Source organism: Solanum verrucosum, unplaced genomic scaffold (assembly GCF_900185275.1).
Source record: "Solanum verrucosum unplaced genomic scaffold, falcon-dt-bn FXZP01000112.1, whole genome shotgun sequence".
Taxonomy (NCBI): domain Eukaryota; kingdom Viridiplantae; phylum Streptophyta; class Magnoliopsida; order Solanales; family Solanaceae; genus Solanum; species Solanum verrucosum.
Window position 1 is genome coordinate 2,778,116 of NW_026020441.1, and position 17,586 is coordinate 2,795,701.

The window sequence follows — 17,586 nt, forward strand, 5'->3', positions numbered from 1 at the left end:
GGAACATATACCGCACAACCAAAGATTCTAAGATGGAAAATGTTTGGCTCCTGACCAAAAACCAATTGTAATGGGGAGATGTCAAGATAACTGGTTGACCTTATGTGCACAAGGACCGCTGCATGCAAAATAGCATGCCCCAAAACCGAAACAGGCAACTTTGTTCTCATCAACAATGGTCTAGGTATCAATTGAGGACATTTAATCAATGACTCTGCTAAATCATTTTGAGTATGAACATGTGCAACATGATGTTCAACTGTTATTCCAGTGGACAAACAATAATCATTAAATGCCTGAGATGTAAACTCACCAGCATTATCAAGACTAATTATTTTTATTGCATAATCTGGAAATTATGCTTTTAACCTTATTATTTGAGCCAACAACCTCGTAAAAGCTATATTGCGAGTTGATAATAAGCACACATGAGACCATCTTGTAGATGCATCTACCAAGACCATATAATATTTAAATGGTCCACATGCAGGATGAAAAGGCCCACATATATCACCCTGTATCCGTTCCAAAAATGTGGGAGATTCCACTCCAACCTTAGTCGTTGATGGTTTGGTAATCAACTTTCCTTGTGAACAAGAAGCACAAGAGAATTCCTTTGATTGAAGAACATTTTTGGTTCTTCAAAGTATGCCCATGTGAATTCTCAATTATTTTGCGCATCATATTATAACCGGGATTGCTCAATCGGTCATGCCAAATGACAAAATCATTGGAATCAGTAAACCTTTTGTTTACTATGGCATGTGATTCAACCGTACCAATATTGGTATGGTACAATCCAGAAGAAAGTGCATATAATTTTTCATGCACAGTTTTCTTCTCCGCATTTATCGTAGTAATGTTAAGGTATTCCACCTTTCCTTTATTTGCAGTCTTAACATGATAGCCATTTTGATGAATAACCTTGCAACTTAATAAGTTTCTTTGAGACTTACTACAATACAATGCATTATTAATTATTAATATTGTTCCTCCAGGTAGTAATAAGGCCGCTCTTCCAGAGCCTTCAATCAATTTTGTACTACCGGATATTGTATTAACATATGCCTTTTTCATTATCAAATGAGAGAAATATTTCCTTTCTCTTAGTATTGTATGAGTTGTGGCACTATCCAGAAGGCACATATCTCCATTATTCATCTTGGATCCAACTGAAGACTGGAAAATTTTATTTATCTTCACAAAAATAAAAATACCTAATAAGAAGTACGAAACTTAACAAAAGAAAATTTAAGGACATGAACTATAAGTAATACATTAAAAACACATAAGGACATTATTCATTTCCCAGTTTAATTATCAATCTTCAGTTGAGATCCCCAAAGAAGTCCTCAACTTCTAGATGAGTAATATCATCGAGCCCATCAAAGCATCATCTTTCAATGCTAAATTTGCCTCAACATTCTCATCATATTTTTGAGAAGATCCTGCTTGAGCATCATCCTTGAGAGTCAAATGTGACTCCACCCGGGCATTAGAAGAGGAGACACCGCCTTTCTTTCCTTTTCTTTTGAAGGAATTCTGATACATCCTGACAAAATGCTCAGGTGCCCGACATTTATTTTTCCAATGACCTTCAAGGCCACAACGATGACAGTGATCGCCCTTTCCTTTAGATGGATTATTTTGAGAACCCATATTGTCCTCTCTTTTGTTATGACCACCACCTCGACGATTATTATATCATCTTTTGCCTTTGCCACGCCCACACATTTTCATGGCCTCGATTATTTTATCTTATTTCAGACTGGCCGTGTGCTTCTACCTCGTGTGCCTCCAGTAATGGAGCACTTCCAGTGGGACGGGCTTCATGATTTTTCATTAAAAGGTCATTATGCTGCTCAGCCACCAAAAGGCATGAGATTAGTTCAGAGTATTTCTAAAAACCTTTTTCACGATATTGCTGTTGTAATATCATATTAGAGGCATGGAAAGTAGTTAGTGTCTTTTCCAACATGTCCTCATCTTTTATAGTTTTCCCACATAATTTCAATTGGGAAGTTATTCTAAATACAACAGAGTTATACTCAATTACAATTTTATAATCTTGAAACCGTAAGTGCATCCACTCATAACGAGGCCTTGGCAATACAGTTGCCTTGAGGTGGTCATACCTCCCTTTCAAACCTATCCATAATTCAAGTGGATCTTTCACTGTTAAGTATTCAACCTTCAGGCTTTCACCAAGATGATGACGAAGGAAAATCATAGCTTTCGCTTTATCCTGATTTGATGCCTTATTTCCTTCGATTATACAATCACCAAGACCCTTAGCGGTAAGGTGAATTTCAGCATCAAGTACCCATGACAAATAGTTCTTTCCAGAAATGTCAAGTGCCACAAATTCAAGCTTTGATAAATTCGACATGTTGAAAACTATCATAAAATAGTTGAGTTAATAACATGATGTGATTTCTTTATAATAAAAGATAAATTTATGTTTCAAATGATTAAGAATTAGTATAAAGTATATTATATGCATGAACATGGAATGTTACAAAAACATGTAAACTCATAAAGTATGAAATGGTAGTTTTAATATATGTTCTAATTATTTTTCAATATTTATTTCTAGTTTCAATAGTTATTAACGTCAAACTTTTGTAAGTTTTTCAAGTCATATTTAATATAATACTACTCTCTTTATGACACACAAATATTTATCATAAATTTATGACAAGAAAATATTTACAAGTCTTCTAACTAGCATGTTATCACATTTCCTACTATTTAATTTAGAGTTATAAGTTAGTAGCATATAAACAACATAAAAATATAAACCTGAAACGTATTGATTATTATGCCTAGTAAAGTATTATAATAATACCTATAGCAAGTTATATATGTAGTAATTAAATTACGGATCAAAGATTTATGCAAGTCTTATTAGAGATGTTATAAACACATAAATGTATACCTGACTCTAAAAGAAAGTTGATTAACTTTTAGGAATTAATTTTGAATTAAGTAGGTCTCAATTGGTTAGAGACTCGTGCTGATAACGTGTTGTGAAATGAGAGCAAAATATTATAATACTAAACAAGGAGGTAAGACAAATAAAAATATTAAGTAGAAGTACTCTTTGAACTCTTCAATGTGTATTTCATAAGGGTGAAATGACTACCCTTTTATAGGATTTAGAAAACACCCTTTTACATCGTTTAACCAAATACGTTAGCACAACTTTAAGTCTTACATTAAATAAGTTCATTACGTTATGTTGTTGATGAAAAGAAACATCCACAATTCAATGGTTTTATAACAAGTTTCATAAATTATGAAACTTTTAAATTTATAGTACAATTTAAGAAAATCAAATAATACGTTCAAATAAAACTTTAACTTTAAATCAACCAAATGCTGCCAGAGATTAACACTATGTTTGAATCATTGTTACCCATTATATTGTATTTTATCGTTATTATACCTACAATGTTTGTTTTGATTGTTACTTAAAATGTATTGTGTTGTATTATTAAATTTCGTTGTTACGTAACAATGAAAACCCCCATTTTATGGAACAATCGATTTGGTGTGTTCCCATTATTACTTAATTTCTTTTTTCAATTATATCATGACATAATATTTCATAATACTTTTTGACCCTTTATCATATATTATTTAATTCTAATCAAACCTCCTACCCAAGAATAATTAAGAATATTTTAGTAAATTTATAAATTACAATACAGTACGATACATTCAAACCAAATAATAAAAATATTATTAAACAACAACAAACAATACAGTTTAACCAAATATTATATCTATCATACAATACAATACAATATAATATAATACAATATAGTACATTATGAAACAATGGGTGATAATGATCCAAACAAGAGTGTAACTTGTGTATTTTCTCTTTTCTTTTGATAGAGATCCCTTGAGAAAATATAGTTGAGGATAATTACAGCTCTCAATCAGCACCATTCATTTGGGAAACTGAAGGCAAAGCAGCGCTGCAGTGGAATTTTCTCTTCTCTCCATCATCTCACTTCCCTGCAAGCAAGATTTCATGGTTGGGCCTCAACTCTTTTGAGCAACCACACACCGTAAAGAAGAAGTCCATGGCTACTTCTTTGAATTCCGTTCTGGGCTTTCCGTCAACCGTATGTCACCTCCTTCTCTTTATTTCCTTGTAAATTCATTGCTTCAATGGAACATAAATTGCTTTGCTCATATACTTACTGTTAATTGCGGTCATTCGATACTAAATTACGCTGGTGATTTGATAGCACAGAGGGAGTAGAAGCAACAATTTATTAGATTAGAATCGGTTAGAAATTCTCATGATTCTCTCTACAGTATTGAGGGAATGCTGCTTTTGGCTAAATTCCATAATCTTATTCGAATTTCATACCTTCTTGTACTACTTGCTTGGTTGAATAAAGGGCTAGTCCTGTTGGCGGAGGAATATCTAGGTGCTATTTCCAGTTACTGTAAAAAAAAGAGAGTGGTATAGCAATTTTGAAAAGCATAAAAGAGATAAAGAGTTAAGATAAAAGGATGTTGGAGAAGCCCTAAGTGATTCTCTTACCAAAAGTTAGGATTATGAGAAGGGGAAAAATAAATTTATGAACTATTACAATTGAGAGAAAAGAGAGGTAAGGACTTAACGTCAGTTTAAATTGATTAAAGACAATTATCAATAAGTTTTGACATGAGAAAGTGAAATCAAAGAGAGATGGAGAGGCTATTTTGATCCATTGCTTAACTCAAATCACGAGGACAACTTTAAAGATGGATATATCTGTTTAAGAGAGCCTTGCTACTCTCTTAGAATTAGATTTGCACAAGTGGCAAATGCTATGAATATGAGGATTAGCAAACTTGCGGTCCATATGGTATTCTTATACAGGTTAGGGAATGATTTGATAGCTAGGATTAATACAGTTTATCAAGCTATTCATAGTTATATTAGTAGTTGAAAGATGCCAAATAAGTGGAAATGAAGTACGTTGTTTCGATACATGAGAGCAAATGATCTGCTTAAAAGTGAAAGAAAGTAGGCTTATGGGCATTAATAAAGGTCATAGAAAACCAGTTTGGATATATGCCTTTTAAATCCAAGGCGGAGGCTATATTTTTGTTCAGAATTGAAGAAAGTTCACAATGAAAGAATGAATTATCTCCTTGTGATATTCAGTGAGGTACAACATACGATAAAATGTCAAGAAAAGTTCTTTTGTGGGTGCTGAAGAAAAGTGAAGTCCCATTATATACATAAGTTTTATAAAGGATATATCAGAGTAGCCATCACACATGTAAGAACAAGGGGGGGGGGGGGGGGGGGGATATATAGGAGTTTTCCATATCTTTGGTTTTACACCAGGAACTGCTCTAGTCTATACCTTTTCTTTATCCTAGTCATGGATTATCAGGCGAATTATATACAATATGGTGTCATAGAGTATGCTATTTGTAGACAATGTTGTGTTGATGACACTAGTGGAGAAAAACTTGACCTGTGGAGAAGCAACGCAGAGAGCAAGAATTTTAATACAAGTAAGATAAATAATATGCAATACAAGTTTAGCCAACGTCTGAAGAATGAGGTTCAGGTGATATTTGTTTATATTGTGATGTCTAAATGCAAATATTTCTGATGTCTACACTCAAGTCTTTGAGGAGATTAATATGATAGATTAAGATATACACACACAATTAAAATGCGCTGGTTAAGTGGAGGATTTGAATAAGAGTTGTGTGCGATAGGAGCACCATACCAAAGTAAAAGGCTAGTTTCATATAAGGCATGCCTTCATGTAATGGTGGAACCAACAATTTTATATTAGAGAGTGTTGGGCCCCTAAGGCCCAGTATATCAACTAGTTAGGTATCATAGAAAACATAGATGCTAGGAGATGTGATATCAAACAAGATTGAAAATGATTACATCTGATAGTTTGTGCAAGTAACATATAGAGAACAAAGAAGAAGATGAAGTTGTTTGAGATGGATTGATCATGTTTTATGGAGACCTCTAATGCTCTGGTAAGTAAGTGTGTCTCCATGATAGTTGTGTTATAATGTGACGAGGTAAATCTAAAATGACCTGAAGGAAGTTGTCTCCAATTAAATGTAATTTCTAGAATCAATGTAAGCTCAGTAAATAGCAGGATAAAGTAAAAGTGAAATGCCCATGTTGGCAACACTAACTAGTTGGGGTTAAGAGTAATCATTATTGACGTACTTACATTAGGTCCAGTATTTGACACGAGTCTTTCTAGTTTTTGGTTAGAGATTGTATGACAGCTTTGGGGGGATGTGTGTGAGAGTAGTTTAATTTGTCCTATCCTAAGACAAAAGGTACTGGAATAAATATGGATTATTCATATAGCGACCTCAAGTAGTTTGTGATTAAGGGTTGCCATTTTTATCTAGATGGAGAGTTATGCTCACAGTTCTTGATTCATGAATTTGGTGTTATTTGTCTCAGTGATTTATTTGTTTCTTCTCAATGAAAGCTACAGGCAAACTACTGGAATCTATCTAGGAGTGCCTCTCTGCAGAAAGTTGCACACTTCCCATCTTCCTTTCAGATGCGGGGGTTAAGAAGATGTGTGCCAGTTACTAGACAGAATTTCTTTCTTTTAGTTGCTAAAAGTGATCGTCTTGAAACGGAAGTTAGTGATAAGGACTCTGGAAATGCTGAAAGCTCATACTCTGAAGCTATTACATCAACTGTGAATACATCATCCTATGAATCTTCTAAAACAGAAGGGGAAGTGCAGCCCATTGGTCAAACTGAGTCGGCCGTGCAAGAAGCCGAAGTTTCAAATGGGTCTGCAACTTCTGCGAACTTGGAAGAGGAAGCATCTTCCTCCAGTCCAAAACCAACCTTGAAGAGATCTCCATTGACAGCAAGAGAGAAACTTAGGGCAGCCAGGGTTCTCAGCCGGTACAATGAATCAAAGACCTCTAAACCTCAGATGGGAAGCAAACTAATTGAGGCCCTACGAGAAAGTGAGAAGGGGAAAATGAGATCTGGACTTCCAGAGGCGCCTACAAATCTGTTTGATGATAGCAAAAGAGGGATGCCAAAACCAGGATGGACTTTTGAGTTTCCAGGAGGAATCGATGTCTTTCTTGTTGTATTTTCATTTGTATTCATCAGCACAGTTATGTTTGCTACAACATACATTGTGTGGAAAGTTGGTGCTATCCATTTCAACGAGTACTGAGGTAGATGGTCATCGTATATCCAGTTTCCTTGGGTTTTCAGGACATGGTACTGGTCTAGCCAGCAGCCATCCACTAGCACCCTAGATGAGCAGAGTTTTGTGTACAACATATGCTTTCTTTATCATGGCTAAGAATTATACTTTTTGCGCCAGTTTAATGAATCCGAAGATCTCAGGTGGACGGTGAGTAGGGATGGCCGTGTATAGTTGAATACAAAAATGCAGCTCTTCAACACTATATTATGGAACTGTCTTATTGCCTTATATTTGGTTTATGATTTTGATTGATCAAGTTAAATGTATAGTATCTTTGCTTGTTTAAGTAGGAGTTCTTGTGCTTGTACTGCGTTGCAACGAGTGTCTGTCTGCACATTCATGATAACTTTCAACCATCTTTACGGTTGGATTAACGTTTTACATGAGAGAATAAGGATCATTCTGAATTTCCTTGCATGTGCATCCAATTTGTGTCACTATTGTAGGCGTTGTACTTGAGTATCTCTACAGATTTTGTATATCTTACGCCACATTCTCGGTGTCACCGACAAGAATACAGGATAATTGAACACATATCAATGGGACCAAGATAAGAGAAAAAAATGAAAACATGACAACAAAATAGCAAAGTAGCAGCAGCACTTGAAGTACCTACCAAAAATTTAGAGGAAAAATGTAGCAAGGAAGATAGGAAGACCACACATTCAATAAGATAAATATAAGGTTGCAGGGAAGGGGAAATGGTAGATTGCTAGTCTTATCAAATCTTGTATGCCCTCTTTATGGTTGAAGTTACAACAGGCAGAGTTATTGTGACCCTATCTATACCATGGAATTATGGGTGATTGCCAGTTAACCTCTTTTGTCCTCTTGTGCAAGGACAATTTTATTCAAACTTCCTTCTTTTTTTTTAAGTATAGAAAAATATCTAATCTGCTTATTCTTAATCATGTCTAATTCCCTAAATCCATCAAGCAAATGTTGATTTAACCTTTTAGAGAGATTGAAAATATTTTAAAATTTGGTGTAAATTATTAGTTTTATATTAGAATTATTGATTGTCTTAAAAATACTTTTTTACTTGATTAACTGAATTTAATTACATTTCTAATTTTACAATATGAGTGAAATACGCCCCTAGATTCTTCTAAAGTTTATGAGTGTTTTTAACACTTCTCTTGATTTTTTATTAAGAGTTTCATGCTCCTACAAGAGATTGAGACCACTTGTTATGTCATGTGACAGATTGAGAGTGTATATAAGTTTAATTAATCAAATAAATGATATTTTTAAAGTTGTCAATAATTCAAAAACGAAACTAATAATTTACCTTAAATTCAGATGTGTTTTCTCGACAATTTAATTAGTTAGTGATCGAGTGGTTGAAAAATCTGGGCCAATTTCTTTGTGCAAAAAAAGGCCTTTCTCAAGTGTGAATCTCGCTTTTGCCTATCCAATCTTGGAAAATTAATCTTTGACATTGTGGTTCATACTTATCCATTAATGTCAAATTAATCATGACATTTTGATTTAACCTTATTATACAATAATGGCAAATTAATCATGATATATTAATTTATTTTTATTCATTATTAAAAATCCATTAATCTAATTCTCATGGCAGATCTTAAACCCGATTCAACAAAAATCATTACGTCCAGCTCAAACAACAGATAAATAGAGTCAAAATCATAATTTTAAATTTTAAATCCCCCTTTGCTGGGGGCTAGTATAACCAAATCAAATCCAAATCAGCAGTAGGTGAGTCAGCAAATGGCCATGTTCTTTTTCTACCTTATATATATAGTGGCCTAGAAGTGTAAATGCCTTGGACATTTAAGATCCTATATCTATCAAAGATTTCTGTTGTTAAAGGAATCCAGGAAAAAAATTGTAAAGTTGAATTGACATTGCCAATTTGTCATAATTGATAAAATCCAAATAAGATTTTCACATGACCAATTAGACCAATCAGCATCACTCGTTGAACAACACGCGTAAGTACAACAGTGACATCCAATTACTTCTAATGTTCTTTAAAAGATTTAAGAGTATCAATTTCATTTAGATTGAGAAATAGAAAAAAGTAACAGAAAATTGATGGAGAATTCATTTTGTTCAGAATATTGGCCTGAAAATCAAGATTCAGTATATTTACTGCCACAGGTTCCTTGTTATTTCCCTCAAATTCAATGCTCTCATGAATCCTTTCAAGAGAGAAGAGAAAGTGCTACTAGGAGCCACAGTGAAGCTGAAAAAAGACGCAGAGACAGAATTAATGCTCAGCTTTCTACTCTCAGAAAACTCATTCCTACTTCTGAAAAGGTAAATATACACTGACTGAATTACTGATATTCACTTCTATACATCGACAATCTAAATGATTTATAGTACAATATAAGTGTAGTTACTAGTCATAGCAGGTAATTTGATTACTTGTCTTATTTTCTACGTCACTTAATTCATGTGTACAAGTAGACATTTAAATTTATATAAAGTTGAATATGTGACATACTACTGTGACGTGAATTGCCACATAAGATTCCAAGTTTACTTATTCAACTATATACAAATTTAAATATTTATTTATGCACATTTAAAGTTGGAAGACATAGATATTAGATGACATGATTACCGAATTAATGACTGTGAGCCCTCTTTGAAGCAGATGGATAAGGCAGCTCTATTAGGAACTGTAGTTGATCATGTTAAGGATCTCAAAGGCAAAACAGCAGAAATCAGCAAAGTGTTAAACACTCCAACTGACATTGATGAAGTAACAATTGAGCATTTAAATGAGGAAGAAGAAAACAAAGGGTGCCTTCTTAAGGCCTCTTTTTGTTGCGATGATCGACCTGAATTATTCTCAGAGCTACAACGGGGAATTAAGAATCTGAAATTAACAGTGATGGGGGCTGATATAACTAGTTTGGGTGGGAGAATTAAAGGTGTGTTTATGCTTTGTCCTAATCAAAATTCTGCAAATGATGTTTGCATGAATTCTCTCAAAAGATCACTCAGAGTTGTCCTCTCTAGAATTGCTATATCCCCTTCTACATCAAATTACAGAATTAAAAGCAAGAGGCAGAGGTTCTTCTTGCCCGCTCACTTTTCTTAATTTCCTCTTTTTTGTAAAATAATCACCAATTATTCATGGAGTTTCACGGAAGACAGTACTATTTTGACATAATTTGAAATCTGATTCGAAGTTGAAATTTTATTTTGACATGTCATTTGAATTTTTAGGTTGTATTTTCCCCCCTTCATATATAGACCTGAAATCTCCAGAATTTGTAAAAATTATTAGAACTTCGTAATACTTTTATACAATTTTTACCAGTGAACAAATTATAATTTATAAATAAGGTATGAGATTATCCTAAGAATTGTGCATTAATAAATCGTATATCTTCATGTAGAGGCGAATCTATCATTTTTTTATTTGAATTTTCAGGTTGTATTTTTGTTATATATAGAAGTCTCCATAATTTGTAAACATTATTAAATACGATTTTTACCAAATGAACAAATTATAGTTTATAAATAAGGTATCTGATTCTCCTAGAGGCTGTGCATTAATAAATAGTATATTTTCATGCAGAGGCGAATGTAGGAATTGATCCGAACTTGGTGCACCAAGAAAAATGTACTAAGTGGGAATTGGTCCTTGAGTCCTCAAGGTCAAAAGCCTAACATTTAACCATATGGACCAGTTAGACTTCTTATAGTATGAGTGCCAAAATATAATATTATACAAGTTTTAGAAAATATATACATAAAATATCTAGTTTTACGAAGAAATCACGGGTTCCGATGCCTTATTTTTTGCCTTTAAATTCGCCACTGTCTTCATGTGTCTTTTATAAATAATTGTTGAATTTTAAAAGGTGTGAATGAAAAATGAAGAGTTGAGACTTTTATGAAGAGCTGCGATTTTTACGAAGAGTTTCAACTTTTATGAAGAGCTGTGACTTTTATGAAAAGTTGTGTCTTTTATGAAAAGTTGTGACTTATATAAAATGTTGTGACCTTTCTGAAAGATTGTGACTTTTCCAAAGGGTTGTGACATTTCCGGTAAGGCACAATAAGAACCTTTTTCACACTACCCTTTGCTTGCTATAAATTGAGGGATTTCCTCTCATTTTAAGATAATGAATTTTCTTGACTTCTTCGACTACTACTAAATCTAATATTCTAAGTGTACTTTACTGTCATTGAGTGGTTCGCTGACACCGTGGTTTTAGGTACCGATACACCGGTGAGTAAGATCGTTCTATCCTGGGAGGATATATTCCATTAACCTCAGGTACTTGAGGGGAATAATTTCCTTAAGGGGACACTGTGCATTCAGTGGACTCGATTTTCTTTCTTTGAGAAAAATATTGTGTATATTGTTTCTAAACTGTTTCTGATTCTATTTTCTCTACTAGTTTTAATTTTCTAGTTCTGAAAATACTCTTTAAACTTTGTTGTTTCTTATCAAGTTCTTTAAAGTTTTGTTCTAAGTATCTTAGGAATACAAAATGAACAACAATCTTAAGGAAATTACTATACTGTTGGTATTTCTTGTATTCTACTGATTGAGAGAAATAGATCACGAAAGTAGAAGATTAATGCACTACTTCTTCAGAACTCAGTGCCTTGTTTAGAAAGGTCGAAGTGAGAATGTACCAGAAAAATTGGTGGTATTTCGGTTAAGATTACACAGGTAACCTTCTTATTATTAATCTAAGGAGGAAAATAGTTTCTAAAAGTTAACTCTTTTGACATTTATCATGTGTGTCTTTGGAAAATGATCTGCAAATCATATGTTTTTGAATGAATTTTCCTTGGCAAATAGTGTTGACTTTAAAATTCTTTAGTTTGCGGAATGAGATATACATATTTTAGTTTGATAAAATAGTAGGCGGAATGAGCTGAGGACCCTTGTACTTGACTCTGTTTGTCACCTAGACCCTTCTACTCACGAATTTATCAACTGAACACTTAAAGTTATTAAAACACACTATTTTTAACCCCTTTGACCGTTGACTAAGCTTATGTGACATTTTTTTGCTGAATTGGATCAAGAGCGTGGTTACACACGATTAAAAGCAAGTGAAGACAATTATTTAAATTTAAAAAAATATTTAAATTAAAAGAAAAAAATAACAATTAAAAAAAATTTAAAAAAAGAAAAGAAAACTCCGTTCCCAATATGTTGTACATTTCTTCTTCTTCGTCCTCATAATTTTACCCAACACCAGGGGCGGAGCTACAGCCAGTGATAGGTGTGCAGGTGAACACCCTTCACCGAAAAATTATACCGTATATATAGGTCAAATTAATGAAATTGTTAATATATACATAAGTTTGCACACACTGGACATAATTAGAGCCCTTGGCTCAGTGGTAAAGAGCGAGTTAGAAGCTTTGATGCCTGAGGTCGAAGGTTCAATTCTTGCTAACTTTACGTTTTTAACATCATTTTTTGTTAGTCAAAACTCACTAAATATTTTGTTGGTTACTTTTAAAATTTTGCACACCCTTCATAAAATGTCTGGCTCCGCCACTGCCCAACACCTATATCTTCTTCGATTTCTTCCAATGCTCTTACACACAATTCTTCCTCTTTCTCTTCTCATATTCTTCCTATCATTTGAGAGTTCTACAATGATTGGGGAAAAATATACTTATTTAGATTTTGGTAAAAGAGAGGGAAAAAAAGGTTCTAAATTGTGAAATAGATGTGAATTTTAGATGTGTTTTTGAAAAACATATGTTTGATTCTTTCTAAATGTAACACAATTTTATTGAGAGCATTTTGGAAGAGTTTTTCTATAATGATCCATTTTTGGTCTCCTTATTTTCATTCTCTCATCCTCCATTTTAGTCACTTTATTTCTAGCCACCATTTAAACAACATAATTTATAATAAAAAACATAACAAAGTTTTGCTTATCTCTAATTCCTCTTCAACGTAAAAAATTCACCAGGAAAAAATAAATGAACAATAACATAAAATCTAAGTAGCAAAATAGATTAAATATATGGCAAGAAAAGAAAAAATGGAAAGAAATCAAGAAAGAAATGATTTTGGAGATTAGTTTGAGGTTTCTTTTAAAAAATATTATTTATAATAAAAAAATTACGTGACAATAAATATCTGATATGGATAGTGAGGTGTTATCCACATCAGCGCAATTGAGAGACACACATGATCAGAGGGGTTTAAAATAGTGTGTTTTAATAACTTTAAGTGATCAGTTGACAAAGTCGTGAGTAGAAGGGTCCAGTTGACGAACGGAGCCAAATATAAGGGTCTCTCAGATCATTCCGCCAAAATAGTATGTCAAAATGTTATAGTTGGAAGGCTAGTTGAAAATAAAAGTATATCTATGTGATAATCTAAGAATATATTTTATTCTGTTTGGATACTAAAAAAAAAGAAATAAAAACTTTTGTAGTTTTGTACTCCATGTGAAATTTTATTGTGTCTGATTTTTGTAGACTAAAAACTTTTGTAGTTTTCTACTCTGGATAAATTAGACTATGTAATTGGTTTGAAGAATATGAAAACTTCACATAATAAGTCAGTGCTGTACTTTTGATTTTCTATACTGTTATATAGAAATAAATTGTACAATTTTTTTGTCTTTATTGTTAGTATTTTAAATACTAAGTGGTATATCTATTTGTGATAGAGGAAAAATACCAATGACTTAGAGTTTGTGATTTTGTGCCTCTATGGAATGAACTTTGACGTTGTGTAAAAATTGTCAAAGGGAATTGAAGTACTAAAATTCTTTTGTAGAATAATATTTTCAAAAGAGGTTTCATGTTGCCAATGACATTTTGATAGCATGAGAAAAAATATGTGGAAAAACTATTTTCAAATACTTGAAATATATTTTTGAGATCATATTTAAAATGTGGGGTTTCTTTGCTTATGCTAAAGATAAAATTAGATTTAGTGTCTAAATTTAAATTTGGAGCACAAGATATGAAATTTAATGATGTTGTTGCATTATATTAGACCCACAAATTCTTGGAGTATATTTGATAATGTGGTTGCTGAGTTTCTGTTTTACTAGTATATGGTATGACTAGTATGAAACTACCAAATTATATATATACTTGTTCAAAATAATTGTGTTCTTTTAGGAAAGAGTATTGTTTTATTAAGAAAATATATTTAGACTGATTTTAAGAGTCACTACTTAATTTTTAAAGGGAAATTAAGAAAACTGATTTTTTCAAAAGATTAAAACAGAAATCAATTGAAAATATTTAAAGGAGATTCGGGGTTCATATTAGCATTTCGGGAAGGGTTTGGAAGCACCCGAAATGTCCGCTAATATGCGGTTATCCGGTAATTAACTATTTGGCTAATTTTTATTTGACTTAATTTGAATTGAACAATTTTATAGTTAGGACCATTTTAAGGGAGAAAAAAAATGAAATATTATCTAAGTGAAGTATTTTTGTAAAATTATTTATTTATTTATTTATTTTAAGTCAAGTAAAAGACGAATAATTTAGTTAAGTGATTAATTCAAAACGGGTGTCTTTTGGGAATTTGAATTTTTTAAAAACCTTAAGATTAATAGCAGATGATAACGAGTAAACAAACACAGTAAAATAAGAGAGAGACTTGGGCCCAAATATGATTTTCCTGTCCGCTTAGGCCAGTATTTGGGCCCATTTGAGTCACCTGCACCTGTCCTAAACTAACATAAAAGAAATATATTTTTATCTTTGGGCCTTATGCCCAATTTTTTCACCTGTCCTAAACTTCTAACATAAATAATAATAATGACTAAATGGGCTTAGGCCCAACAAATAACAAAATACAATCTTTTTATAAAGATTAGGCCTTTGGCCCAATCTTTTCAATCTTTCGATCTGTCGCATATTCTTTCAACTCCGAGACCTGTTCGTCAATTTTTACGGCTCGCTGACTCAAATAAACTAAAATTGATCCTCCGTGGCCCAAGGAAAATGCAAGGATAAAGTCTGTGGGGACTTGAGCAGATTACATATGTAAAACAAATAAATGACGGAATTAGTATTTAAATTAGAAAATAAAGCGAGAGAAAATGTTAGCCCATACTTATGTTCATTAGCAAAATAACCATTTAAAAGAAAATGATGAAGACTTGGTATTTCAGATCATAAATAATGGACAGTAAAAGAGAATGAACCACAATATGAACTAGAAACAAGCTTTAGAGACAACCCAATTTTCGAGGAACAAGTAATGAAAGAAACTAATAGACTAAATTCAGACCTTTAAATTAAACCCCAACTATAACCGTTACATGCCACTTCAAAGGGAAACTAGGCAAACTTCATGAAATCGAAGCCAAGTAGGGACAAAGATCACATGTCATACTCTCAAATAATGAATGAAGTTCAAAATAACCCAATTTACAATTTTCCAACAATGAAGAGAGAAACCAGTGATGAAAACAAATAGTGTAGATTAAGTAGGAAGTGACAAACTTTAATTTGAGACCTTAAACAATCAGCTGAAGCAGCAAACTGAAACCTCTGCCTAAATCAAGTCTCACACGATCATTTCTTGCCACGAAGAATTCAATCAGCATAAAAATGACCCACAATATGAAAATCTGACAATACATTAATTACAAGAAGCTACGGTCTTGCTCTTTTGACGTAGTGAGCAGTTAAGGGGCCGAGGGATTATATACCATAAAAAAGAGTGAGGAAGCTCAAAAATAGGCAGTGACAAAGACACACTGGCAACCTCATTAGGATGGAGTAATCTAAAACAAAAGAGGAAAGAAAACCACAAAAAAAACTAAATATTGTATCAACATGAAAACTAGACATCAAAAACGCTATCGATTGTGCATATAGTGTGCTAAAAAAAGGCAAAAGGAAGGACAAATAGCAGCAAACTTGGTGAGAAAACAAAAGCTCGAGATAGATTTCAATCCAGAAAAAGAAATTAAAAAAAACCTATACTTCGAGATGACTCAGCTAGCCGTCGGGTAAAGGACCAAAACGTGCCATAATCAAATGCGAAATAAAAGCTCGAAATGGTAACAAATATAACATCCGAACTCGAAATTATTGACATCTTAGTTTATTCATTCAAATTGAGGTGAAAGAATGACGGGTACGTCAAATGGCGAACATTAACTCAAGTTACGAAACAAATAGTAAGACATTACAGTAGAAAGAAAAAAAATTTAGATGCTAAGAGGCCATGAAAGACGCAATGTGATCGTTCAACAACATTTAAGCAAGTAAACTCTAGATGAGACATGGTGAAACGACTTTAGGATAAACACAAAGAGGCAGCAAAGCTAGGCATGAGAAAAGTGAAAACGAAAACACCACCACCACTAGTAGACAATGAAATCGCTAAAGAACACAGATACAACATATTATTATGTCAAGAGCTTAATAACAAACAACAACTAAGCAGACCCCCCAAAATGTCGGAAATGCCATTTTTCTAAATATGAAAGATGAGAAAATCGAGGAGATATTACCTTTCCGGTGGCAGCGAAATGGGACGGCTACGACTTGGAACGAGTAGTGATCTCACACCAAAGGAGAATCCAAAAACTTCAAACTCAAATGGCGAATCAGAATGTCTGAGCTAACTTCGAACGAAGACCCTTCAAGAACTTGAGACCAGAAAATTATATTCGAATTCCTAAAGCGTAAAAACTTCAGTTCTTTCTTTTCTTTCTCACTTTTTCTCTTAATTTTTTTTTCCAAAAATCTCGTTCCCTCTTAACATATGAAAAGAGGGCAGCCTTTATAGAATGAAACTAGGGCAGAAATTGGGGGGAAACGAATGAAATTTGGATGAGATAAGGGACCAATTCCAAAATTCAAACCCCAAATCCTTTCGCCAATTAAGGAAAACATACTTTTCTCTGAAAAATCCCCCCAATACGAAAGAGGAAAGGGGGTAGGACGCGTGCTGCTGCAATTGTACGACAGACAGGGACGTTGGGGAATAAGACAAGAAAAACCCACAGCCTAGTATTGATTCACGTGTTCTTCGTTGCTTTCTATGAATTCGCCGTGTGTTCCCGTCTATTGACGACTGGATTCTGTGAACTCTCCCTCCCATGAGGGAGATGAAACGTGTATAAGGTTGTTGGAGTCGATCACGCGCTACTGCTTTAGCGTTAGAGAGGCTTGTGGGAATCTCTTTTGGGTCTTTTTGATTAACAGAATTGGGCCGGGTCGAGGTAATAAGATTGGACTAAATCGGCTAGAAATTGTTGGCTTCTGCTCGTTCACTACGGAAAAGAAGAAGAAAACGTGCAAGGGGTGGGGTCGGCTGGTTTGGGCATTGTATTGCTGCTGTATGTTGTCGGTTGTATGTATTATTTGGTAAAAGGATGAGTTT

General features: G+C 33.4%; 3 protein-coding genes across 4 annotated transcripts; 2 read left to right on the forward strand and 1 right to left on the reverse strand.

The window, feature by feature from the left end:
* Positions 1 to 1,753: 1,753 nt before the first annotated feature.
* Positions 1,754 to 2,389, reverse strand: LOC125808484 (uncharacterized). Its single transcript, XM_049488187.1, has 2 exons — positions 2,057 to 2,389; positions 1,754 to 1,858 (listed from the first exon to the last, which is right to left on the reverse strand). Exons 1-2 carry the CDS (start codon positions 2,387 to 2,389, stop codon positions 1,754 to 1,756), a joined length of 438 nt encoding a protein of 145 aa, XP_049344144.1.
* Positions 2,390 to 3,903: 1,514 nt separating this feature from the next.
* Positions 3,904 to 7,503, forward strand: LOC125808339 (uncharacterized). Of its 2 annotated transcripts, none has more exons than XM_049488057.1 (2): positions 3,904 to 4,136; positions 6,501 to 7,503. In XM_049488057.1, exons 1-2 carry the CDS (start codon positions 4,095 to 4,097, stop codon positions 7,209 to 7,211), a joined length of 753 nt encoding a protein of 250 aa, XP_049344014.1. In that variant the 5' UTR covers positions 3,904 to 4,094; the 3' UTR covers positions 7,212 to 7,503. The 2 variants fall into 2 exon arrangements, with proteins under 2 accessions (XP_049344014.1, XP_049344013.1); XM_049488056.1 differs by having other exon boundaries at positions 3,920 to 4,136; positions 6,495 to 7,503.
* Positions 7,504 to 9,308: 1,805 nt separating this feature from the next.
* On the forward strand, positions 9,309 to 10,326 carry LOC125808485 (transcription factor bHLH51-like). Its single transcript, XM_049488188.1, has 2 exons — positions 9,309 to 9,533; positions 9,877 to 10,326. Exons 1-2 carry the CDS (start codon positions 9,309 to 9,311, stop codon positions 10,324 to 10,326), a joined length of 675 nt encoding a protein of 224 aa, XP_049344145.1.
* Positions 10,327 to 17,586: the final 7,260 nt, after the last annotated feature.

Coding starts and splice junctions, on each gene's coding strand:
- LOC125808485 (XM_049488188.1), top strand. CDS start 9,309: ATGGAGAATTCATTTTGTTCAGAATATTGGCCTGAAAATCAAGATTCA. Junction 9,534..9,876: donor TCATTCCTACTTCTGAAAAG/GTAAATATACAC, acceptor TCTTTGAAGCAG/ATGGATAAGGCAGCTCTATT.
- LOC125808484 (XM_049488187.1), bottom strand. CDS start 2,389: ATGTCGAATTTATCAAAGCTTGAATTTGTGGCACTTGACATTTCTGGA. Junction 1,859..2,056: donor GGTTTCAAGATTATAAAATT/GTAATTGAGTAT, acceptor GTGGCTGAGCAG/CATAATGACCTTTTAATGAA.
- LOC125808339 (XM_049488056.1), top strand. CDS start 4,095: ATGGCTACTTCTTTGAATTCCGTTCTGGGCTTTCCGTCAACC. Junction 4,137..6,494: donor TTCTGGGCTTTCCGTCAACC/GTATGTCACCTC, acceptor TCTCAATGAAAG/CTACAGGCAAACTACTGGAA.